The sequence below is a fragment of the Pangasianodon hypophthalmus genome, chromosome 11 (assembly GCF_027358585.1).
Source record: "Pangasianodon hypophthalmus isolate fPanHyp1 chromosome 11, fPanHyp1.pri, whole genome shotgun sequence".
Lineage (NCBI taxonomy): Eukaryota > Metazoa > Chordata > Actinopteri > Siluriformes > Pangasiidae > Pangasianodon > Pangasianodon hypophthalmus.
Window position 1 is genome coordinate 16,317,030 of NC_069720.1, and position 24,944 is coordinate 16,341,973.

The 24,944-nt window shown below is 37.9% G+C and overlaps 3 protein-coding genes and 1 pseudogene across 4 annotated transcripts; 3 read left to right on the forward strand and 1 right to left on the reverse strand.

Annotated features, from left to right (window-relative positions):
* The first annotated feature begins 1,996 nt into the window (after nt 1-1,996).
* Nucleotides 1,997-3,770, forward strand: LOC113527205 (piggyBac transposable element-derived protein 4-like; annotated as a pseudogene).
* Nucleotides 3,771-10,077: 6,307 nt separating this feature from the next.
* Nucleotides 10,078-13,929, forward strand: LOC113533225 (mast cell protease 2). Its single transcript, XM_026925202.3, has 5 exons — nt 10,078-11,544; nt 11,777-11,927; nt 12,016-12,157; nt 12,727-12,993; nt 13,399-13,929. Exons 1-5 carry the CDS (start codon nt 11,484-11,486, stop codon nt 13,555-13,557), a joined length of 780 nt encoding a protein of 259 aa, XP_026781003.1. The 5' UTR covers nt 10,078-11,483; the 3' UTR covers nt 13,558-13,929.
* Nucleotides 13,930-14,092: 163 nt separating this feature from the next.
* On the reverse strand, nt 14,093-17,286 carry micos13 (mitochondrial contact site and cristae organizing system subunit 13). The gene is made up of 4 exons (XM_026922641.3): nt 17,110-17,286; nt 15,780-15,936; nt 15,497-15,548; nt 14,093-14,572 (listed from the first exon to the last, which is right to left on the reverse strand). Exons 1-4 carry the CDS (start codon nt 17,136-17,138, stop codon nt 14,475-14,477), a joined length of 336 nt encoding a protein of 111 aa, XP_026778442.1. The 5' UTR covers nt 17,139-17,286; the 3' UTR covers nt 14,093-14,474.
* Nucleotides 17,287-18,420: 1,134 nt separating this feature from the next.
* Nucleotides 18,421-23,804, forward strand: hsd11b1la (hydroxysteroid (11-beta) dehydrogenase 1-like a). 2 transcript variants are annotated; one of them, XM_026927435.3, is made up of 7 exons: nt 18,421-18,544; nt 19,019-19,150; nt 19,827-19,957; nt 20,687-20,890; nt 21,379-21,472; nt 21,552-21,717; nt 22,810-23,804. In XM_026927435.3, exons 2-7 carry the CDS (start codon nt 19,063-19,065, stop codon nt 22,991-22,993), a joined length of 867 nt encoding a protein of 288 aa, XP_026783236.3. In that variant the 5' UTR covers nt 18,421-18,544; nt 19,019-19,062; the 3' UTR covers nt 22,994-23,804. The 2 variants fall into 2 exon arrangements, with proteins under 2 accessions (XP_026783236.3, XP_053094353.1); XM_053238378.1 differs by lacking the exon at nt 18,421-18,544 and having other exon boundaries at nt 18,923-19,150.
* Nucleotides 23,805-24,944: the final 1,140 nt, after the last annotated feature.

Here is a 24,944-nt window from a genome sequence, read left to right on the forward strand (position 1 = left end):
AAAGAAGAATAGTTTTTTTTTTTTTTATTTCGATATACATCACAAAAATATACATCTTCGATATACATCTGTAGTATCTTTATAGTCTTTATTCTAAAAGATTAAAACCACTTTACAGTCTAAAAACATTAAATTATAAGTTTAAATGGCTCTGAAGGAAAGAAATTTCAGATACATTTTGAAGTAACACCACAGACATCATATTGCATCTAAGGGTTTTTTGACCAACGATGAGGCATTGCTTCCCTTAAGAATGCTTATTGTTTTGGTTGTGGGGCTCTCAGGATTAATTTTCAGGATTTTCTTCTTTAGACGGACACATGTTGTTCTGTATTTCAAGTTTTCCTTTCAAGTTTATGTTGCAGTTTTTTCAGTTGTCGGTAGCATTGCCTTCTCTCGCGGTGGATTTTCTTTTTTCCATGGATTTTTTGTCTGCAATACATCAAAATATGATTAAGCCACATGCCGTCACTTACAAATGGTTAAGTATATAATTTGAATTCTTTACATACAAAATATGATTTACAGTTACAATCCCTTTTATTCGTCCTAAAACCTGACCTGGATGTGCTGGGTATCCTCCTTGGACTATCTGAACTTAATGGTGTGTCTGGTGGAGTCAAGGTGCCCTGTTGTGACTCTCTGCTCTTTCTTGCCCTGTACTCTGCCTTATATATTCTCCAGTTCTTCCTTCTTCTTTTCCCTCTCTGAGAGACCTCCTATTCTCAGTCTTTTTTTGCACTGAATGTCTTTTAAAAAGGTCTGCTTTTTCTTTTGAAGGTACTCTGCTCTTCTAACTGGGTCTGCATCTCTGCGCTGTCTATAAAGACGCTGCTTTTTAGAAGCAGCAGTTAATCTTGCCATACCTGACAAGAGAGATACAATTATATGATTATGAATGTTCTATGTGTTTTATTAAAAATACAACATTTCTGTATATTGTCTGTGGAGTTACTATAGAGTCTGTGGTGTTACCAGGAAAGACAGTAACACCACAGACAGTAACCCCACAGAGAAATTAGCCTAAATCCAGACTTTTCTAAAATGGAGGCTGCCATCATGATGATTTAAAGATCAGGGGACATTTTGGAAATATTAAGAAGTATGTATTTATCAAAATTTTGATTAAAATATGTCAGATCTGCAAGTTATCAACATAACACCACAGATAAATAACGTGCGACACATGAAATTGTCAGAAGTGTAGCTAACTTTAAGAAAATTAATAAGAAAGAATGTACTCACCATGTACCCCTCAGATCAACCAGCACCTGCAATGACCTTTACACACAGGAAGGAGTCCAAATAGATTTCCCCCTTTTCTTAAAGGGGTGACATCCATTGTTGTAACACCACAGACATGAATTTGGGGGACACAACTTTTGTCTTAGATATAACAAAATATGTATTTTTTTAAAACATAAAAATTTAATAACATTGTACATGTTAAATAAAATCTATATTCACAATATAACCACTTTATTTGTGTTAACCCTTATCTTAAGGGTCAAAAATGACCAGTGACCATTTTAACAGCAGAAAAAAAACCCTCAGTGTTGTTTTTTCAACTTGAAATTTGATGACTTTTCCTAAAATGACCCCAACATTAGAAAAAATGAACCATTTTCTATTTTCATATTTTCATGAAGGCTTTACACAGCTAGGGTACAAAGATTGTCTTAGGGGTCAATTTTGACCCGCCAGCTATAAATCCATTTATGCACCACAAAAACTACAGACTCATCACAGACACACACTGGCACATACATGCACACTCCAACACACACACACACACAATAAGAAATTAAGATTGTGTGCTACTGATTGATCTCTCTCTCATCTTCCCTCCATGCCCCCACGCAAGACTCAAGCTCAGACAAAATAAAAAGAATTTCAGACAAAATAAACATGTCTTGAAAGCATTATTTACTAATAGGAAATGCTTATATATAGGTGCTGTAGATTGCAGTACCCTAGTTGTCTTTTTGCTAAAGTCATGAGTGCCTGTTTCAGTGCCCAGCAAATTGCAGATCTTCTTCAGGTGTCCTTCCTGCAGATTACTTCAGGTGTCCTGGAGGAAGAAGATAACACTGATTTGGAAGAGGAGGAGGTATCTGAAGAAGAAGATGGGGAAGAGTACAACCCAGAGAATGATTCCTCATCTTCAGATGAAGAAGAAATCCCCCAAGCTGACAAAGAAACTTTTTTGTCAAAGAACTGCAAAATATCATGGTCTTCTTTACCATATGGCAACCAGGGCAGGATGGCAGCAGAAAATGTCATAAAGATGACCCCAGGGCCAACAAGATATGCTGTTTCCCATGCCCAGGACATCGTCTCAACATTTTTCATGTTCATTACACCAGCCATCGAAAAAATCATCCTAGAAATGACCAATCTACATGGTATCCAGAAATATGGAGACAAATGGAAAATCATGGATGAGACTGACCTGCGTGCCTACATAGGGCTGCTAATCCTAGCAGGTGTGTATAGGTCCCAAGGTGAGGCTACATGTAGTCTCTGGGATGCAGAGCGATTTTCCGTGCCACAATGTCACTGAAGGTCTTTCACACTTTTTCAAGAATGTTACGGTTTGATAACCGTGAGTCAAGACCTGCAAGACGAGTGACAGACAAACTGGCTGCCATAAAAGAGGTCTGAGAGAAGTGGGTGGAGCGCCTGCCGTACCTCTACAACCCTGCGCCTGAAGTGACAGTGGATGAGCAGTTGGTTCCATTCAGAGGTAAATTTTTATATAAATTTTTATTTTCATATCTGTAATGTAAATTATTTTCAATGTTGATTATCTTTTGTCAAAAGGTCGCTGTCCTTTCCGGCAATATATGCCCAACAAGCCAGCAAAGTATGGCATCAAAATATGGGTGGCCTGTGATGCACAATCCAGCTATGCTTGGAAGATGCAAGTGTACACAGGGAAGCTGACCAGTGGAGGCCCAGAGAAGAATCAGGGGATGCGGGTTGTACGTGATGTGACAGATGGACTGAGGGGTCACAATGTCACGTGTGACAATTTTTTCACATCTTATGAACTTGGCCAGCAGCTGCTGAAGAGTAAGATCACCATGGTTGGCACAGTCAGAAAGAACAAGCCTGAGCTGCCCCCTGCACTACTTGCAACAAGGGGGAGAGAGGCCTTCTCCTTTAAGTTTGCCTTCACCCCCACCACCACTCTAGTTTCTTACCTCCCGAAGAAGAACAAGAATGTGGTCCTCCTGAGCACACTGCACAAAACAGCAGAGATCAGTGATCGTGAAGACAAGAAGCCAGCTATCATTCTGGACTACAACCACAACAAAGGAGGTGTGGACAACCGGGACAAGGTGATTGGAATTTACAGCTGCAGGAGGATGACTGCCCGCTGGCCCTTGGTCATCTTCTATAACATCATTGATGTGTCCTCAAACAATGCCTTTGTGATTTGGAGCCAGACTGACCCTACCTGGATGCCTGACAAGCGGAACAAGAGGAGGGTGTTCCTGGAGCAGCTGGGAAAGTCACTTGTAACCCCCCATATTCAAAGAAGAGAGCGTCTCCCTCACACAGCAGCCTCTGCAGCACTTGTGAAAGCTGTTCAGGGTGCTGAATCTTCTTCTGTTCCATGTGAGGCTGCAGCTAGGGCAGGCAAGAGGAGGAGATGCCAATTCTGTCCCCCCAAAAAGGGCTGCAAAACAAACACTATGTGCTCAACGTGTAAAAAATATATCTGCAAAGTCCATGCTCACACACTGTCCTACTGTTCCACGTGATAATTAGGTCAGATGTTCTGCCAAAAGGTTGGTAGATATTGTAATTGTATTTATAGTCAGGCTGTTGTTTCCCTTCAATAAAATGCATACAGAACTCCTTTCTGCTGCTTTAACTTTTATGAATACTGTCTTGCTAAATACTTTTTACACCTATGTAGGTACCTTTACCAGTAGAAAAAATGAACATGTACTTTATTAAAAAACAAGTGGTGACAGAGTTTGTGATGAATGATGAGGTTGTTTCTTCATGCAAAATAGATTTGAGGATTGAAATTAAATTTAGCTGCTTTATTCAGAGGTTTAGTGAAGGCGGGTCATTTTTGACCCTTAGGACAAGGGGAGTATACAGAATTCTAAGACCACACAAGGGTTATAAATGTTATATTGTTGCAATTACATTCCATGATACCTCTCTGAGGTATGGCGGGAACATGCATATTTTGTTATAAATGCAATCTCTCAAACTCAATTAAATACGTATTTTAAAACAAAAATGTAACTATTAACAGTGCACAAATTGTGTTTACCCTACAGAGTACAAACATGTAAACATTTTATGATTTACTGGTATTTAAAGTTTATTTTAACTGTTGTAAAGTAGAGGGACACCACTTGCCACCACAAATGAAGAATGACCCGATTAACTAGGCCTGTTCTGAGACTATGTGCTATACTGCAAGAAATGAGAGCAGCACCTTCCCGAGTGGGATGAGCACCGTCCCGCCCTAAAAGGCCAGCCTTGCCCTCAAAACTAGTCCAATTATGTATAAACCCCACATTGTTTTTGGAGCACCACCTGGACATCCAGCAGTTCAGCGACCATAACCTGCTGTAAGCTACATCGCTACGCCGCACTGGGATGGGGCCAGAGCATATTACAGCATCGGACATTCGCTAATTTACACACCTCTACAGTGTTACTCTTAGTAACCTCAGACTGACGAAGGCGTATATTATTAGCTCCTACATGAATAACTATCTTTGAGAACCTGTGCTTGTTTAAGACCCTAAGATTACCTGGCTATGTCCGGCGATCTAATGCTGCGATCTTCTCTGTCAGAGACCTAACTAACACGTATTTATCACAAATAAAGCTATTACTAACGACGGAGGAAGACTAAAAATCCTGCACTGAACACACTGAACAAGCTGAATGTTTGCCTTGCTGTTTAACGCATCTTAGTCGAAGATTTGTTGATATTATTTTAGACGGCGTGCATCCGGTGTGGATGGCCTCCGCTTGCTGTCTTGACAAAATACAAAAGCGCTCTTCGAGAAAAAAAATTAAAATAAGGTAGAGGAGAAAGTGAAAAATACAACAGACAAATTTATTTATTTAAAAAAAGAAAGAAACAGTATAGTTAAGACGCCAACGCAGGCAAGAAACTCCCAGCAAAACAATTTGAAAACAGGAAGTGAAACATTTCTAGTAAAATATTTCTATTCATTTTTCACTTGAATTTTGTTGGTTGCTAGATCACATTAAAAGTGGGAAAAGATCTGACATTATTTATCTTGGTTTTATTTTTTTTTTACATCAACATATCCACTTTTTTGTGTGTGTGAAAGAGAACAGGGGTAAAAACGTGAAGCCAAAATGTCTCTGAATCCCTCTAGTGGCTGGCTGGAGTACAATTTTTTGGCCCACCATAGGAATGGAGAATGAGCCATATTTAAATGTTAAGTTACTACATTTCATTACTAATTTCAGGAACAGTGAATAAAAATGACAATGAAAAACAACTAATGTGGGTGGGCAAGAGGTGGAATTCATAGACTCAACCTGGCTTGTGTCAACAGGTCAGGCTGCTGGTGGGGTTGTAATGGTGTGGGCAACGATTCCTTGGCAAATATTGGAATCGTAAATATGAATCAAGCATTGTTTGAATGTGAAAGTGCAGCTGATAAATGTGCAGTGATTATGTGATACAATCCCGTCAACACTGACCACAAATCCTTGGTCAACACCAAAGAATTGAGGCTGATCTGAGAGAAAAGGGGTCCTACCCAGTATTCATACTCATAGCTGTCATGAAATCAAGGGAGTCAGATGCAAGCACAGTGTGTCTTTAATAATGAACAACTAAAAAAACAAACAAAAGGCAGAAAAAAAAACAAAAATTAGACTACAGCAAGACAGGGCAAAAAGGAAATATGAAAATAAAAGCTACTTACAGTGCAAATACAACATACCAGTGACTATACAACATGTAATGCTGGGCCACTAAGGAGGAAAACACAGAACTTAAATAGGGTAACTATTCAGAGGAACACAAATCAGGTGTGTACAAACAAGGAAGGACATGGGGCAGACAACACAGGAAGAAATTCAAAAATTGTGAGTGTCAAGTTTTTTAGGTTTTCCCATTCAGCTCTGCCCAAACTTGATAAATGGCTTTTAAGTTTTGAAGGGCGCAAGAGGACAACTCATCTTTACTGTTTTTTTAATTTTTCTTCTGCTTGCAAAGGCTTAGCAAAGCAATAGTAGAAGCAGCAAAGTAGCTGTAATTGCAGTACAAGAAGGTTGATAACCTTTAAAAGAGATACAAACACAAAATATGCATTAATATAAATAAAGATATTTAAACTAATATTTCACATTCCATTAAATTCACAATCAACATATTAACTATAATCAATTAAAGCAGAACAAATAAATGGGTTTCATTTATAACATAATAAACTATAATGTTGACAAACTTTTCAAATCATGTAATTCTTAAATTTCAACATAAATCAAACATCAAACTTAGCATCAATCAACACTATCAAATTCCATCCAACAAAATCTACATAATTTAAACACAATACTGACATTTCCCAACTTCAAAGTTGACATTAACACAGATGAAAATGTTAACAATATTCATACCAGTTGCATCTTCAGGGTTGAATTTGAGCTGAATGGGTGAAAGCCCTTCCTTTGCCAATAAAGACCTTCTCCAAACTTTTCACCTCCATGTGCTCTTAGAGGTGCACCATTTTTATTACAACCACACTGCTCTGCCCTCTGCAGGAATTTCTTGATGCAACAGTGAGTAAAAGTGACCTCTGGTGGTCTGGGGGAAATTACCCATGGTGAACATGACAGTAGCTTCCATTTCTGGGTGTTTTTTTTTTAAAACTTTTCCATGGAGACAAATTATACTATATGGCCAAAGGTTTGTGGACACCTGATCATCACAATCATATGTGCCTTTTAAACACCCCATTCCACATTTAGTCCCCCTTCGCTGTTATAATAACCTCCACTCTTCTGGGAAGGCTTACACTAGAATTTGGAACATGGCTGTGAGGATTTGCCCATTCACCATTAGCATTAGTGAGGTCAGGCATGTACTGATGTTGGGTGAGGAGGCCTGGGGTGCAGTCAGTGTTTGAATTTATCCCAAAGGTGTTCAGTGAGGTTGAGGTCAGGGCTCTGTGCAGGCCACTTGACCACTCTTCATAGACCTAATAAATATGTCTTCATAGACCTAATAAATATGTCTTCATAGACAGGGCCATTGTCATGCTATAACATGTTTGGGCCCCTTAGTTCCAGTGAAGGGAAATCTAAAGCTACAGCATACAAAGACATTATATACAATTTTCTGTTTCCAACTTTGTGGGAAGGCCCACATATGGGAGTGATGGTCAGATGTCCACAAGCTTTTGCCTATATAGTGTACTTGTGAATAGAGCTGAGTGGCCAGAAGTCAGTTAGAATTAGCCTGCGATATGGGTATTGATTTAAAAATGTAATTGTGATATGTGCACAACATATTCAATAGAATTTTCTCACAATTCACCAGAACAACAATGACCACAGTGCTGCCCCCACCATGTTTCACTGTGGGTATGGTGTTCTTTGGGTGATAAGCTGTCCTATTTTTGTGCCAAACATGTATTTTAGAATTATGCCCAAAATGTTCTACCTTGGTTTCAATAGAACGTAACACATTTTGCACCATGTTCATGGAGAAACAACATTTCGTTCTGATGTGTACAAGTTATACTGTACAGAGGAATGACAATGAAAACCCACTTGACTTGACTTGAATTGACTTTGGAGGGACTTGGTAATGTCACTGTGTTGCCTGATTTTCTCCACTTGTTGATGATGGCTTTCATGTTCCATGGTGCATCTAATGTTTCAGAAATTCTTTTCTACCCCTATCCTGATTGATACTTTTCTACAATGAGATCCCATACATGCTTTGTAAGACAATGGGTTCAGGAGTCAGACGAAACCAAGAAGATGTTAAGAAAATCCCTTAGAAACAGCTTATCTTTTTGGGGGGGGTTAATCAGAATCACTTCACTGATGTAGAGCATATGATAATTACTTTTTGAACACGAGTTTGAATGTAACTGGTTAATTCTGACTACAGTCACATGCTCCAACTACCCGAATTTTGTTGGATGTTATATATCACATAAAGGTGGAACAACAAGGGTGTGTAGACTTTTTTACAACCACTGTATTTCTGTTCTGTGATAATAAAATAAACAGTTGGGAATCAGGTACACCTATTTATTATGTATTTGGGTTGTCCTTCTGTCCAAGATAAGCATCAGGAGCAGATGCATCACTGCCTGGTTTGGAAATTGCACCGTCTCGGAACGCAAGACCCTGCAGCGGATAGTGAGGACAGCTGAGAAGATCATTGGGGTATCTCTTCCCTCCATCACAGACATTTACACCACACGCTGCATCCGCAAAGCCACCAGCATTGTGGATGACCCCATGCACCCCTCATACAAACTCTTCACCCTCCTGCCGTTTGGCAAACGGTACTGAAGCATTCGGGCCCTCATGGCCAGACTGTGTAACAGTTTCTTCCCTCAAACCATCAGACTCCTCAACACTCAGGGACTGGACTGAAAACACACACACTCAACTGAACATCACCCCATCTTCTTTGCAATTTTTGCACATACCTGTATTCAATTTCTGCTGCTACAAATATTTATTATACTGTATATTATCTTTACATTCTCCACTGCTACTCCCTATGTTTACATTACAGCAACTTATTTTGTCAATCTTCTGCACTACTGTCATATGATTCACTTTTTTTTTATTAGAACTGCGTGCTAGTCGGCGCTGCACTATAACTCACCGTGCCCATTGTCTTGTTTTGATAGTATTGTACTGTCTTGTGCCGTCTGCACATGTTTGCACTGTGCACTTTATGTAAATATATGTAATGTCTCCTGTGGTTCTGTGTTTTGTTTTATGTAGCACCTTGGTCCTGGAGGAATGTTGTTTCATTTCACTGTGTACAAACTAGCTGTATATGGTTGAAATGACAATAAAGCCACTTGACTTGACTTGACCTTTGAAAGCAATACATTTTTAAACCTAATCTCCATCCAGCTCTATCCAGTGTAGATACTGAGACCAAAGCAATAATCAGAGGTTAGTTGCCTGTCTGAAGTAACTTCTAACCACACAGGACAGACTGCTGATATAATCTGGCCTTACTCATAAGTAAACTTTTGTTTTGAGTGATACTGCACCTGCCAGGCTGAACATGCAATTTTATCTGCATAATAAGGAATTAACAAAATGAAGAAGGCTTTCATAAAAATATAAATCGCATTCTTAGTGCATGAATGTGTGTGTGTGCATGTGTGTATGCATGGTGCCCTGCAATGGACCAGTGTCTGTATTTCCAAAGAAACAGTAGAGTACAGAAAATTATCTTCAAGTCTCTCTGCCGATTAAAACCTGTGAGTTCTAACTATAGTAAGTAATAACGATTATGAATACAATTATAGGACACGTGAAAGACGTGATCTGCAATGCATCTTGTGTCTGAGAAGTTGAACAAGATAAGAAATCAGCTAATACACTGAGGTTTTCCTTGATAAGATAACAGTGTCTGAGGTTTTGTTTCTAGCTTTATGCATGCCAGTGCAGCACATTATGTTATTTAAACCTACTTGAAAATATCAGGATATATTTACAATTTTATTAATGCATTTCTGTTCTGTGATCATGAAATAAACCACTGACAGTCAGGTACACCTCATTCATTTATTCATTCATTCTTTTTTATTTTACCCCATTTTCACTTCAGTTTGGTCATTTGCCAATTCTTACCCACTAGCTATAACGTAGCACACAACAGCTACCAACCAGGGAGGATGAAGGTTAGCATGTGCTTCCTCTATGTTAAAACTCACCTATAATAGAAGTCTGAGGGTAGTCTTTGTCAGACAGTTTGCCAGCCGTGGAAGGGACTCCAAGAGAGCAAAACTATCCATGCTCACTGGGAGGGAGGAATGGCATACGTTCTATCATAGTGACACTAGCAGGTCATGGGTGTCTGAGATCATGCATGTGGATTAGGGGAGGAATATCACTGTGTGTTATGCTGTCCTGTGCTGCAACATGGGCAGCAGTTCGAAAAGATGTGGTTGGCTGGCTTCAGGTGTCACAGAGGAAGCACATGATCGACTTCAGCCCAGATGGTAGCTGTCATATCGTACGGGAGACCCAACTAGTGAGTGGGAATTGGCCAAGACAAAATTAGGGAGAGAAATTGAAATCCAGAGCAAGGGCAAACTGGTTGCAGGATGGGGAAACACTGAATTGGAGAGGAGGATCAATGACCTTCTGGTGTCTGATGTGTTAGAAATTTGCCAGTCTACCTGCAGGAGTGGGCTAAAGTGAAAGTTCAACTCTATTTGTGTGTGTGCAGAAGCTATGTGACTAAAACTAGAGTTTGTAAGGCTTGATGAAGGGATTATATTTCTGCCTCATATGAAACTTTGAAACACTAAAATATTTTTGACATGTTGATTCTTGTGGGTGTCTTGTGTACATTGCTCTCACATTGGGTATTATGACCATCATTTATCAAAATAAAAATGTAAATATCCAAATATGCCTGATAACACGTGTCAGGGTTCATAGTGTACTGGATTAAGTCTGTGATAAAGGGAAGTTTCCCTTGAAAATGAAGCTTTTTTCACGTGTCGCTTAACTTGATATTATGGGAATGTTATTCTAGCCAGATTCAAATCGGAATCCAGAAGCTTTTAACCCTGCAGCACACTGAAGCTTCAAACATGTCTCAGTATTCCTCTTCAATGACCTGGTGTGTCAACCAGGCCACTGACACCTCAGCCTGTGCATACATCCTGTTGTAGTTTTTGCAAGCTGAGGAAAGCCTAATGTTGCTGTTCCTGCAGGTTTACTGGTGACTACGTGGGCAAGAGCAATCACTAAATCAGCCAAATTGTCCTTAGCCCTCATCGTCCTTGACCTTTTTAGCTACCATCAACACAGTCAATCATAAGACTCTCCTATGCCTCCTTGAATCATAAAACTTGAATCATGCCCTCACTACTACAATATAATCAAGAATAAGATGTGTATAAAGGTACTCCTTAGTAGTTGCTTTATGCTTTGGGGCAACAGTGTGAAATTTATTTAATTTGGTGTCTTTTGTCATCAGTTATAAGATTACATCACATGCAGTATATTGCCTGAGGCACAAATTCACACCAGACATTAAGGAACCAGTGAAAAATGTTTTATCCCAATTAAACATAAATAGCATATTATTTGAATATTTATTTGAATTTGAATATATTTGGATATAAGATTTCATAAATGCTTGGCACGTCACTCTAAGCAAAGGGGCAGAGGCATGAACAATACTGACTATCAAAGACAACCACAACCAGAAAGTCTTTGACTCAGTGTGTGTTGGCAGCATGATGAAGGTCTTGCACATACTGCTGCTTGCTGCAACTTTCAGCATCCTCACTTTTAATGGTAAGCACTCATTTCCGAATAATAATGAAGAATACTGCACAGATTCTAGCACATACTTATGTAACTGCACATTACTTTTTCTTTTTTTCTGAAATGCTGAGCTCTCTATATGTTGTTTACTTTGTATCTTATAATAAATAATGCACATATTGTTATTGCGATTTAATAACTCTATTTAATCTACTCCTAAAATGGCAACTGAATCTTACTAGACTAATAAAACTTTTTCCAGTCACACATGGAGGGAAAATCATCCATGGCGAGAAAGCCAAGAAGAGCTCACTGCAGTACATGGCATCTGTGCAGTTTTATGGTGTGCACATATGTGGAGGATTCCTCATAAACCCCAGCTACGTGCTCACCGCTGCCCACTGTGGCATAGAGTAAGCTGCTCATGTTGTGTGTTTCTTAATGTACAGAAATGTGTGGATTTATTTGTTTCAATGTGACAAGATATCCCTCAATACACAGTCACCTTAGTGTGGTTCTCGGGACTCACAACATCGATCCGGGAAGCAATAATAATCTGAGAAGATACAGAGTGCAAAGCAAGCACATACACCCATCATACTGGAAACAACCCTCTCATGGGTTTGACATCATGCTCCTGAAGGTACGGATAAATCCATTAAACTATACAGTATTCACAGTGCATTTTTACAATAATTAATAATGCTAATTAAAAAAAGCAATACTGCATGCACAATTGTGCTGTTGCACTGAATATCAGCACAGCTGTGATTACCTACAGCCAAATCACAGGCATGCTGATATTCACTACAGCAGCACTTGTGCTTTGTACGGTATTGTTTAATTATGGACGGAGTCTCCAGTGTCAGTATTTCGTAACAGTCAGCAAGTTTTCTGACAACGGAAAGTCTTCAGGACAGAGGAGTTTGCACTTTACAATTTCTTTATGAAATGTAAAGATACTTTGTTTTGTCAGGGAATGACTGTTTATAGCTGCTATAACATAAGTGTTAAAAGAAATGAACCTGTTCCATGGATATCCCACAACATTAAACATTTTTTTAATAAATAAAAATAAAAAACACAAAGGTATGTGAAGTTATTGGAAAATAATCAACTTAACATACATCACTATTAATTATTTTCCTATAATAGCAAGCCCTGTCATGTTTTTTTTCTTACGTATAACATGAATTCTCTTACAAAAACAAGCTTTCAGATAAAGTCAATCTGAATGATGAAGATGTGAAGATCATCAAAATCCCAAGCAAGCACCATCTGGTCAAGCCCAATATCAAGTGCGATGTCGCAGGATGGGGAAGAACTGAAAACAAACCGCAGGTGAATGATCTCATGGTGACTCTTGTGCCCATCATAAATATCACAGTCTGTAAGAAGAAGTGGGACGAAGTGGATATTCAACTCCCAGCTAACGTTCTGTGTGCAGGAGGCTACGAAACAGGAAGTGGAGCATGCCAGGTATGATGACGGAGATACACTCACTGGTCACTTTAATAGGAACACCTGCACACCCGCTCGTTTATGCAGTTATCCAATCAGCCAATCATGTGGCAGCAGCACAAAGCATAAAATCATGCAGATACAGGTCAAGTGCTTCAGTTAATGTTCACATCAAACATCAGAATGGGGAAAAAGTCTGAGCTCTGTGACTTTAACTGTGGCATGGTTGTTGGTGCCAGATGGTCTGGTTTGAATATTTCAGAAACTGCTGATCTCCTGCGAATTTCACACACAATAGTCTCTAGACTTTACACAGAATGGTGCGAAAAACAAAAAGTGTATATGTTTGCTCCATTTTTATTTATTTTTTTTTTGAACAGTGAGAAGGCTGAATCATTTGTGCTATTTGTGCTGTTTTGACAGGGTGATTCTGGTGGGCCTCTGGTGTGCAATGGTCTTGCAGTGGGCATAGTGTCCTTCAATTATAACCGAAATTGCAATTATCCAAATGTGCCTAATGTCTACACTGACATTTCAGCATACGCAGACTGGATAAACAAAGTGATCGAGGAAGATGCTTGAGACGTATTTTTTCATGTGTTGCTTAACTTGATATCAAGTCATTTTATCATTGCATAAAATTGTAATCCTTAAATAAAGATACCAAGGCAGAACAAGAGACTGATTTCTGGAGTCTTTTTTAAAGGAATGTTAATAATTTCTGATGTGTCACTGAATTTAAAGTTGTATTTCAAGCATGATTTTTTTCCTAGTATGGTCATCACCAAAAAAAAAAAAAAAAGCACAGGAGTAGGCAAAAGGCAGTTACTTAATATAAACTCTCACTTTTATATATGAACAGAACAATTGGTCTGACATGGTACCTTGTTGCACTTGTATCACTACATAGCACTTTTGATATCTGGTAGCTCAAAGTGCTGTCCAGATGTGCTGTATAGGAATTAGGCTGAAAAACAATGGAGTAGATGTAGTGTGAGTAACGTTTTGTACACTCAGTGCTGCTTTGTGCATCACAGTCTAACATGCTGCAAGTAAACCAAAAACTATGATTTAGTTTTAGCTTAGATTACAGTATTAACATACAAAAATACACACCTTCCAAATAAGATTAAGGTTTATTTTACAGTCAACTAAGTTAACATGTAATTACATTACATACCAAAATGCAGACGCTCCGATAAAGGGAAAAGATAAATACAATAACAACAATATAGCCTTATGCCATGTTCATATTCATAAAACTATACTTGTTTTACTTATATACCTTTAGAACAGGTATTTCACAGAATTTAAAAAAAAAAAAAAAAAAAAAATTGCATTGTAATTTGACTATGTCTTCAGTCTTTCCCTTGAATTTAGCTTTTAAAGTATTGGACTTGTACATGAGGGATTTTCCATGTGCACCATTCGACGTTCAGCTTCGACCAACACACAGGAATCATAATTAGAGTCATCTATAAGCATGAAGATGTAAGCATTCATTTAATAAGGTCCTTAACGTACTGCATGCCTTGACTGGTGTACTCGCACACCACACTCGGAGCAATGGATAAAGCATGGATGGTCTTCCGCACTCCTGTGTGAAAAATATTTGAAATCCATATTTCAGCACACTTCAATTCCATGGTTAACAGTACAGTCCAAAAGTCTGAGTTATCACAGGACATTTTGAGAAACCTTAAATAAATCAGTCTATGAAACAGAACTATAGCCAGTTCTGTCGTGCATATAATGTCAAACTTGCAAGATATACAGAGACCCTCTGCATATGAGGAAATGTCTATGATTAGAGTTCTCAGTGGGTGCCAAAGCTCTTATCTTGATAATACAGCAGACCAAACCATTTTACAAAACACCAGAAATATCAACTTAGCTGATGAGTTAAAAGTAATGTATAGGCCTAGAGCATCGTAGTTACATCAAATAGATGTATGTCATGTATGCATGTCAATGGACTGCTAAACCCTCATGGTGTTGAGACAATGAGGCTGACTAGAGCTGAATAAATGTTATACTATTACCTTCCAAATTGTTAGGATTTTTGCCCAAACTTGAAAACCAGAATTAAGCTTTTGACAGTCTATGACCTAAACCCCACTGAAAATGTGTGGGGTGAGATAAAGAAGAGAGTCGACATGAAAAGATGTCAGATGTGGAGAGATTGTGTATTATGAGTGGTCTCAGATTCCTAAATTCCTCTATATTCTGCTCTCATTTTTTAATGAGATTCTGCATCCTGCAATCTCATCAATCTCACTGAGCATTAATATGTTCACAAGCTCTGAATACAAAGGTACCAATGATGAGGGTTTTTTTTTTTTTTCTTATTTCTTACAGTATTTCAGCATAAGATTAAACTTATTAATCACAAAAGCACTTTTTCACATTAAAACATTCAACAGTTCTGGGCTGTGAGCTCAGACTTTTGGGTTCTATTGTACAGCAGAACATTTAGACATAAACCACATCTCACAGAGCAGAATAGCTGATGGGTGTTTACCTGAGTTCCAAGCTTCGCCTGGGGAAAACTCGATTTTGGGTGCTGCAGGAAGCTGAAATGAAAAACAGATGGAAAAACCTGTCCTTTACCAATATGCCCAGTATCTTTCAAAATAAACTACAAACTGGATATTTTTTATATTACATCTGACTTGTTGTTCATCTATAAAGTCCTATTGATCCTACATGACAAGAGTTTTATATCAAAATCCTTTGATAATTTCTAATAAGGCACAATCAGATTGGGATGTAGCTAATGCATGATCATTTCAAGTGTACTTTACCTCCAAGCCAAAGTATTTAGTCCACTCGTCCACAGCGGGAGGGATGGCTGCTTTAGCTTTGCTTAGCGCTTCGGAGCCCTCAGCACTCCCACTGAGGAGTCCTGAATCGTAGGCCACGTACACAGCCCCTCCAGCAATGCCCACTTTTGTGGCTAACCTTAAAAGGAAAATGGGAGTTTTTTACATGAGATGCCCAATCCAAGATGACAGTCATTAAGGGAACCTTATTTAGCAGTTGTTCTAGGCAGCACTGCCATCTAACTGACTTTGTTGCTTGGTTTGGTGACGTTTTATGGTGACTTTATGTCAAAAAAAGAGCCTAGCGACAAATCTAAGCAACTGCCCTGCACTCGATAAGGCTCTCCATCTCACAGCACTGCTGCTGGTTATACGAGGTGAGGGAGCAGGTTCGCTCGAATCACCAGCTGTGTGTAATACCTGACTGAGACAACAACCAATAACTGATCACCACTATTCCCGATCACCAATCCCTGATCACAGGTTGTCCAACCTGCACATGTCTTTCTTCTTTCCAGCTGCTCACTACCAATGCTTCATTTCAACTGCGTTCTTGATAGCAATTATTTTTTATTTGTAAATATAAATAGCTGTAAATAGCTGATTTGTTGTGCAATGACCAAAAGTTTATTGTTTCTATAAGAAATAAGGTGTAATCTGTCTACAGCTATATTCTATTCCAGTGTGGTCTATGTAGCTTCAGAAAATCCTCCTTCTCCATGTAACACGATATGCAAATGAGCATGATGATTTCATGAATATGTAAATTAGTCTGTGGCGTCATCTGGCGACTTTTTGAGCAGGCATTAGCTCCTTTCCTCTGAAAAGAAGTGGCAACGCTGATTCTGGGGTTTTACCCCCTCTCTCTCTCTCTCTCTCTCTCACACACACTCACACACACACACACACACACACACAGTGAATGCTCTTATTTGGTTGTGCACTGATTCAGATTCACATCATCAGTTCCATCGGTTAATGGAATGGCAGACTGAATCACATAAAAAACAATGCATTTGTAAAATGTAGTTTACAGGAAATACATGTGTATTACATTATAGTGTATATGGGAAGTACAGACATCGTCCTTGAACTCCACTTAGTAAACATTACTCAAATAAGACCTTAATTTACAATAAAGCTACATTACTCAACATAAAAATATAACATTATTCCAGTCTATAATGGGACACTGACTGTCAGACTGTCTATAGATTATTTCGACACCTAACAACTTGTTACTGATTAGCTAGCTGGCTAACTGCATAGCTACCTCCTCTGTGACAGTTTACAGTAAGATAAAAACACTTACTTGACTACTGGCAAAATCCTAGCTGCCATGACGTCACCAGGTCCAAATATGTGTATCTATAAACCTATGTAAAGAAAACCCGCAATACAGAATACTTCCGTACACAACAGCTAGTTAGCTAGCTTCCCGGCTAGCTCCATCCACAAGGGCAGGACCTGCGACAACCGGATGTAGAAATAGAGTTTAAATAAAGTTTTTTTGTGCAACTTTGAATGGCGGAGTTAAATTTAACGTCTTTAATAATAATAATAATAATAATAATAATAATAATAATAATAATCATAAATATTTATTCTGTTGTATATTTTGTAATGCTGCTTCTTGAGCTTTGTTAATTGTCAAGGTGTTGCTTTCATTTGCAATAATAAAATTTTTAATAATAATAACAATTATTATTATTGTTGTTGTTGTTGTTGTTGTTGTTGTTGTGGATTTTTATTCATACTGGAGTATTTTGCAATAGTATTTTCTAACCATTCGTTTATAAAATAATACTGCTATTTTAAATATTATTTTAAAATACCCCTTACACTGTGTCAGTAAATGACGGGCAGTATCTGCTCGCGTGCTGAACTCAGGTGTTAGCTGAACAACGACTCATAATGAAACTGTACGACTAGAAAAACATTACTGCAAATAAAAGCAACAGTTCGACAATTACCAAAGCTAGAGAAGCAGCATGGCAGAAAATAGACGACAGAATAAAAGTGTAAGAATATATAATTAAAAAAGCACAATATAAAAGACAATTTAAATAGGTTCTATAATTAACACGGTTAATAATGTACATACTTGATCTCCAAGTACAAATAGTGGATTATAACAAACTCACCTAACTGAGGTTTATTTATTTATTTATTTATTTAGGCTTTTTTGGTAATTGGACTAATTTTAATTACTGTACCTTGTTCATATTATTTAACAGATGTTTAGATGTTACACTGTCTATGCTTTGACTGCACTGAAGGAAGAAGTGAGTTTACTTGATGCAGATGAGCACATTGCTCCAGGTGAATGCATTGTGTTGCAACCGACACGGTGTGATCATGTATTTTCAAAGCTCTGGAATAAAACCAACCACCACACTCTCACTGGAGTTTAACCTCGGAGCTGTGAGGCGCTAACACTCCTCACTACACTGCACACTCATCACTGGATCATGTTCATACCCTGCCTATTGAGCCTGCATAATTTAAAGTAGTAGATTGTTGTCGATATTTGCTGATTTTAGCAATGAAATCACATTTTGATGAGAAGCTAAATCTATTTATGTAAACTATACATTTACATAAATATATTTAGTTTATGTAAACTATATACGATATTTAAATCTGACCGACCACATTCATTTTTTTCAGTCTGCACTAGGGCGGAACAATTTGTAATGAGTATTGTTTCCGCCCGACGGGACTACGAAAGCACAATAGAATAGAAGGTAATTTGTCCTGCAAAAAGGGTTACTTGCAACACTGTGATAATAATAATAATAATAATAATAATAATAATAATAATAATAATAATAATAATAATACAGACGTTTTGCAGATGATATTATTATTATTATTATTATTACTACTGCATTTCTTGTCTCTGTACTCGTACTCTGACAATGACAATAAAGTTGAATCTAAACTAACTTAATTATTATTAGTAGTAATATTATTAATAATAATAAGAAGAATTATTATTAATAAGAATTATTATTATAATTATAATGCATACAAATCAGAAAAAGTCACAAAAAGTATCCTGTTTAAAAAAAAAAAAAAAAAAAAAAGATTGGACCGATGAGATTGGGAGCTAGTTTCAGCTCCCACTGGGCGGGAGTGTAAGCAGCATGCAGACACCTGACACTCTGGCCTGTGTGCAGATTGTGCAATCAGAGCGGTTATTATGCTCTTTTAAACAGACCTGATCACAGCAGCCACAGAAGCTCCACTACAGCTCTTCTCAATGAAGTTTCCTGTTAAAATCTTTCTATTCGGGAGTCTGAGTGCAGCTTTAATTGCACTCCAGTGGAGTAGCCCCACTTTTAGTGAAGGTGAGTCTGGGTTTACTTTGTTTTTAAACGGTTTTTTTTTTCGTGTTTCACTTCCTGTAAAACAAGACGCACAACCTACTCGATTATTGATCAGTGATTATAAAACAATACAGTATAAACTGAAATACAGGAACATTTTTAGAACTGAATTCCGGTATAAATCACACAGTACTGTAATAATGAGTACAACTGATAGATGTATAAGTGAAGTTACTTTGTGACTGATATCTTGCTAGGATATTATGACAGATTAGTAGCTTTAGAATAGTTTACTCACAAGATTTACAAAAATGTGACAACTCACCCCACTCTCATGTTGTATTGTATTCTGTCACTTCAAATGACTTAAAAAAAAATCTTTTAGGTTGGTTTAAAATGATGTTCAGTGTGGGAAAGAGGAGGACTGTGGGAGATTTTAATTCATTCACCTTAAGTACATAACAGTTATAAGAAACAGCCAATCACTGAATATATTTTCTTTAAATGATAAAAAAAAATCCAGACAAATGGTATGTTACCCTATGGCAAGATCATGCAGTACAGGTTAAAGTTCATTTATTTTTTGTCCAGCTGGTGGTATTTTCTGTCAGACATGACGCAGGTCCATTGCAGAAAGTCACTTTTGCATATGAATTTGTAAACCTGAATGTCTACATTTCTGTTGTTTTTTCCCCAGAGTCTGTGAAAGGCATGAGGGTGCTGGTGACTGGTGCGAGTACTGGCATCGGGGAGCAGGTGGCGTACCATTACGCTCGCATGGGTGCTCAGATTGTCATCACAGCAAGAAGAGAACATGTATTAAAAGAGGTTAGTGGTTGGGACATTAATAACATATTACAACATTTCCTATTTGCATGTGATTAAGATCTTCCAGAATAAAATCCAGCTAGAAGGCATGTGGAAAAACAAAAAAGGTGTAACCAGGTTCTGCTTTGTGGTCAATTAAGAACATACGGTGCCCTCAAATTATTGTCACTCTTCATAAAAATCAGCAAAAGGATTGTACACAATCATTGAAAATTTTCATGTAAACAATAGGGGGAAACCAGTTTTCTCTGCTGAAACACAAATATTTATCTCACTAGAAATTTTAAACATAATATCTTCTCTCAGAAATGGATGTGCCAAAATTATGAGCACCTCAAGAAATGATGTAAAAAAAAAAATGCAAACAAATTCTTGAAAAATATATTTCTTTTGCTCTGTTGTTGCCTTTAGCCAATTCCTGTTTGCCTGGAGTATAAATACAAGTTTGTGTACATGTAAAAATCGCTATCATCTATTACCAAGGGAAAAACAAAAACAGTCGAAATAGATGGTTTTGACTTTTACAAATCAGGTAATGAATACAAAAACTACCAAAAAGTATAAAATATAATGATATATAATAATACCATGAAGCACAATTATGGGCAAGAAAAAAGTGTCACATGTTAGTTGCAACAGTTGGAAATTAACTTAATTTTTGCTCATTTTTTGAATGCTGCCAATAACTCTGGAAGGCACAGTATATGCATGTTGCTGATCTGATTGCAGGTTGTAAAGAAGTGTCTGGATCTGGGAGCTCAGAAAGCCCTGTATATTGCAGCGGACATGGCTGAAATATCTGATGCAGCCCGGGCGGTGGAGTTTGCTGAAAAGCAGCTTAACGGGCTGGATTACCTAGTGCTTAACCACATCGGGCCGAGTCCATATGGAATGTGGGATGGCGATGTGGATCACGTTCAGTGGCTCATGCAGGTGAGGCAATGTAGTGGAGCTACATTACAAAACAGCCAAGTGCAAGCTACATGACTCTCAGAAACTCTGACCGTTTCATGCTACGTGACTTGAATCACTTGTGGTCATTGTTTGGTGGTCGTAGGGGTGTGGACACTACGTGATCACTCGCAGATGAGGTCATTTCACCTGGGAATATCCCTACTGATTCCCCAACATCATTAAATGTAACTATAAATGTAAAACATGTCATTCTTAAATAAATTGTAATCGTTGATTGCTGTGGTATAAGAGGAGTAAAACACTGTTGGACATGCATTTATTTTAAAATAATCACACTAACTAAATCTTCTTGCTCTAACACGTCTTAGTCAGAGCATTAACTTATTATCCTGATAGGTGTGTAAAAGCAGGGAAAAAACTAAAATGATAACGTAACGTCATATGTAACCAGTGCTTTGTACTGTCTAAGATTTATTACGTTTCTCCTTTACTTGTACTGTGTGAAGGTGAATTTCCACAGTTATGTGAAAATGGCTGTGAAAGCTTTACCAGCCCTGGAAAAGACTAATGGATCAATAATAGTCGTCTCTTCCTTGCTTGGTGAGTGAAGGACTTTTTAAATCCTACTCAGAGTTCTGTTCTGATGAAGCAGTCATGTGAATGTTGTTGAACTTTGCAGGTAAAATGTGTTTACCGTTTGCTCTGCCATACGCCGCTACCAAATTTGCCCTGAATGGCTTCTTCGGGAGTCTCCAGCATGAGCTGGCTATGAAGCACAGCAACGTAACTGTCACTATCTGCACCCTGGGCCTCATCGACACGGAGTCGGCCATGGAGAAAATCAAGTGAGCCATGGTTAAATACAGCAGATTTGTTCTGTTTAGAGAAAACTGCTCAATGCTGTACTGAGTCATCCATGATGGTGCACTGTTTACCAGTGTATAGATGTGGTGGTGGATTGAACAGGAGTAAGACGTGAGTCTTAGTGGGCAGGAGCTCATTTCAAGTTGTTTTCACTGGCAGAGAACAGTGGTAAAGTTTCAAGACAACAAAATAGCAGTTGCATTTCCAAGGCATACTGTGCACACAAGCAGAAAAGATTCTTCCATCCACCCACATAGTGAGAATGGCCCAAAAGATAAGTAAAAAATACATTGTTTAAAAAAATCAAATGCTACCACCACCATGCTTCACTGTGGGGATAGTTTTTCTCAGGATAATGAACCATGTTGGGTTTCTACCAAAAATAGTGCTTTATGCAAGTCTTCATATATATATATATATATATATATATATATATATATATATATATATATATATATATATATATATATATATGAAGTTTTTGTTATTATATATAATATGGGAACAGCTCTTCCCATCTGAGCTATGAATCTCTCCAGCTCCTTCATAATTAGTCTTGGCCTCTTGGTTGCTTCTCTGACTAATGGCCTTCCTACTCGGTCACTGACTTTTGGTGGGCAGCCTCCTCTAGGCAGATTCATGGTTGTGCCATATTCTTTCCATTTTTTAATAATGGATTTAATAGTGCTCTGAAGGGTGTTCAAAGCTTGGTATATTTTTCATAACCAAACCCTTGAGATCACGTAACACTATAATTACAGACAGTTGGACTCCATTCGATAAATTATGTCACTTCTAATGGCAACTGCTTGTGCCAGAACTAAGGTCATAGCAACGGGAGTGAATACTTGTTTTTTATTTGCATTTGTATATTTTTTGTTTTAAATTTTTTTGCAAGCTCTATTGATTTTTCATCCCACTTCAGAATTATGGGTTAATTTGTGAAGATTCATGAAATATGTATATCCCAGTTAAGTCTATTTCAATTCCTGGTTGTAACACTACAAAATGTGGAAGTTCAAGGGGAGTGAATACTTATGCAAGGCAATGTATATCTTTTATGTTTGATACAGAGGCTACATTGACATTCCTGCTTACCCTGCACATGAGGCTGCATATCAGATCATTAAGGCTGGAGCGCTTCGTCAGAGCGAGGCCTTCTACCCCTGGTACACCTACTACTCCACATTAATCAGAGACTGGTTCCCTTACTACAGAGATCAGGTCATTAGGAACAGTTACAACTACCAGCCATGAGTTGGTGCTGATCACTGGGCACTTACAGAGCTTGTGGAGTGTTCATTTGGTGCTCTGGATAAATATGGAAGAACAATTATGTAGCACAATATGAAAGAACATTTCTTGATAAAGTAAGTAGTTAGGAATATTTTGTTTGAAGCCATTGCTGTCAAGGTTCTGAATATACAGAGTCCAAGCACCATGACAGCCCTAGAAATTACCTTTATAATTTTCATTCCTTTTAATTACATGTAATTTTAAGTTTTAGATGGTATAAATATATGTGTGCTGTGTTATAAAATACTTCCATCAAGTACTGCATTGTTGACATTTATTCCACAGCCACTGTTGAATGTTTGGTTCTGATTAGTCAGGTGCTGATTCATTTTCTGTAACAGCAATTTTTTTGGTCTTATTAAGTTCCCAGAAGAAAGAATGGTGAAAGAATGACTGTTTATATCTGCTATAACATAAGTGATAACAGGAACCAACTTGTTTCATGGACATTCCAAAGCATTAAACATAACTACACACTGACAAAGTTGTTAGCGTTGGAAAATTTGTGGGGGGTTTTGCCAAGGTGGTAAAAACAGTAACTCTGCCTTGCGTGCTTCATCACGCCACCCCATTGTTGATTATTTTCCTATAACAGTCATGTCATGTTTTCTTCCTTATTTACAATGTTAGGGAAATCTTAAATTAACTTTTAAAGTATTTTATCTCTTTGGATCCACTGTTTTTTATGAACTGACTTCGATGTCTTTCCCCTGGACAGGGTGATAAGGCATGCTACAGTTACTAATTAAAATCCAGAACTGTCTGTATCTAGGTTGAGTACCTGTGTTCATTTCCCATCACCTAACAGTACACATGAAGGTTGTGGGTGGTGACATCAGTTCACATGTGTTAATAATAAACACTAACTACAGGAGCAAACATTTACAGATGCTAATACTGAAAATATTAACTACCAATTCTAGCTAGCTATGACCCAGACTCCAAACTATTACTCAAAATAGTATGTCACTATATAAGGTAACAGGGCGGCCTGGTGGCACAGTGGTTAATGTTGCCTCCGCACAGCTCCAGATGTAATCCTAAAGTTAGACTACTCTCTGTGTTGAGTTGTGCATGTTATCCCTGTGTCTTGGTTTCCTCTGCTTCTCCTGTTTCCTCCTAACTATAAAAAAAACATGCCTTTGGTGGATTATCTACACTAAATTGCCCCTTCGTATGAGTGAGTGTGGACTGGTGCTGCAATGGACTGGTGTCCCATCCAGGGTGTATTCCCGCCACACGACCAGTGCTCCCAAGATAGGCTCTGGATCCACAGTGACCCTGACCTGGATAAAACAGTTCCTGAAGAAAAGATTAGATAGATAACAAATTGTGGCATGCTATTTGGATATATCTTTTAGCATGGTGCTATGCAATTTGGGATGCAGCCATAAACTGTCAATTGTGCTTGCACAATGTTCAGTACACATAGTACCCTAAGAATAAGGGTAACCAAGCTCAGCATGTGTACTTAGTTATGTTACAGATTATTTTCACTGATAATAACTTTAAAATGTGGGATCATTTCCATACTAGACTTTACATATTAGTCTATATGATTGAAAATCATTATATAATATTCACTGGATGTGCTCTACATAAGCACTGTTTTATGGGTTTTAAGGGAGCAGAGGGTAAATGTTTTTATTATTCATTACATCATGAACTCACTGACTGACTCATCAGTGTAGCTCTTTGTATTATGTTTTTTTCATCTGTCTCTTCTTTGTCCTCAAAGTTATAAATCTTTTACTTAATAAATGAGGAAATACTTTGCCATACTGTGATTATAACATTTGTGCCTCCTTACACCTTTAACAAATGCCTTCAAATTAAAGGACTTTGAATAAAGGATCTGAGGTGTACTGAGTTGAGATACCATGCAGGAATTATCATACCATAATTCTTATCA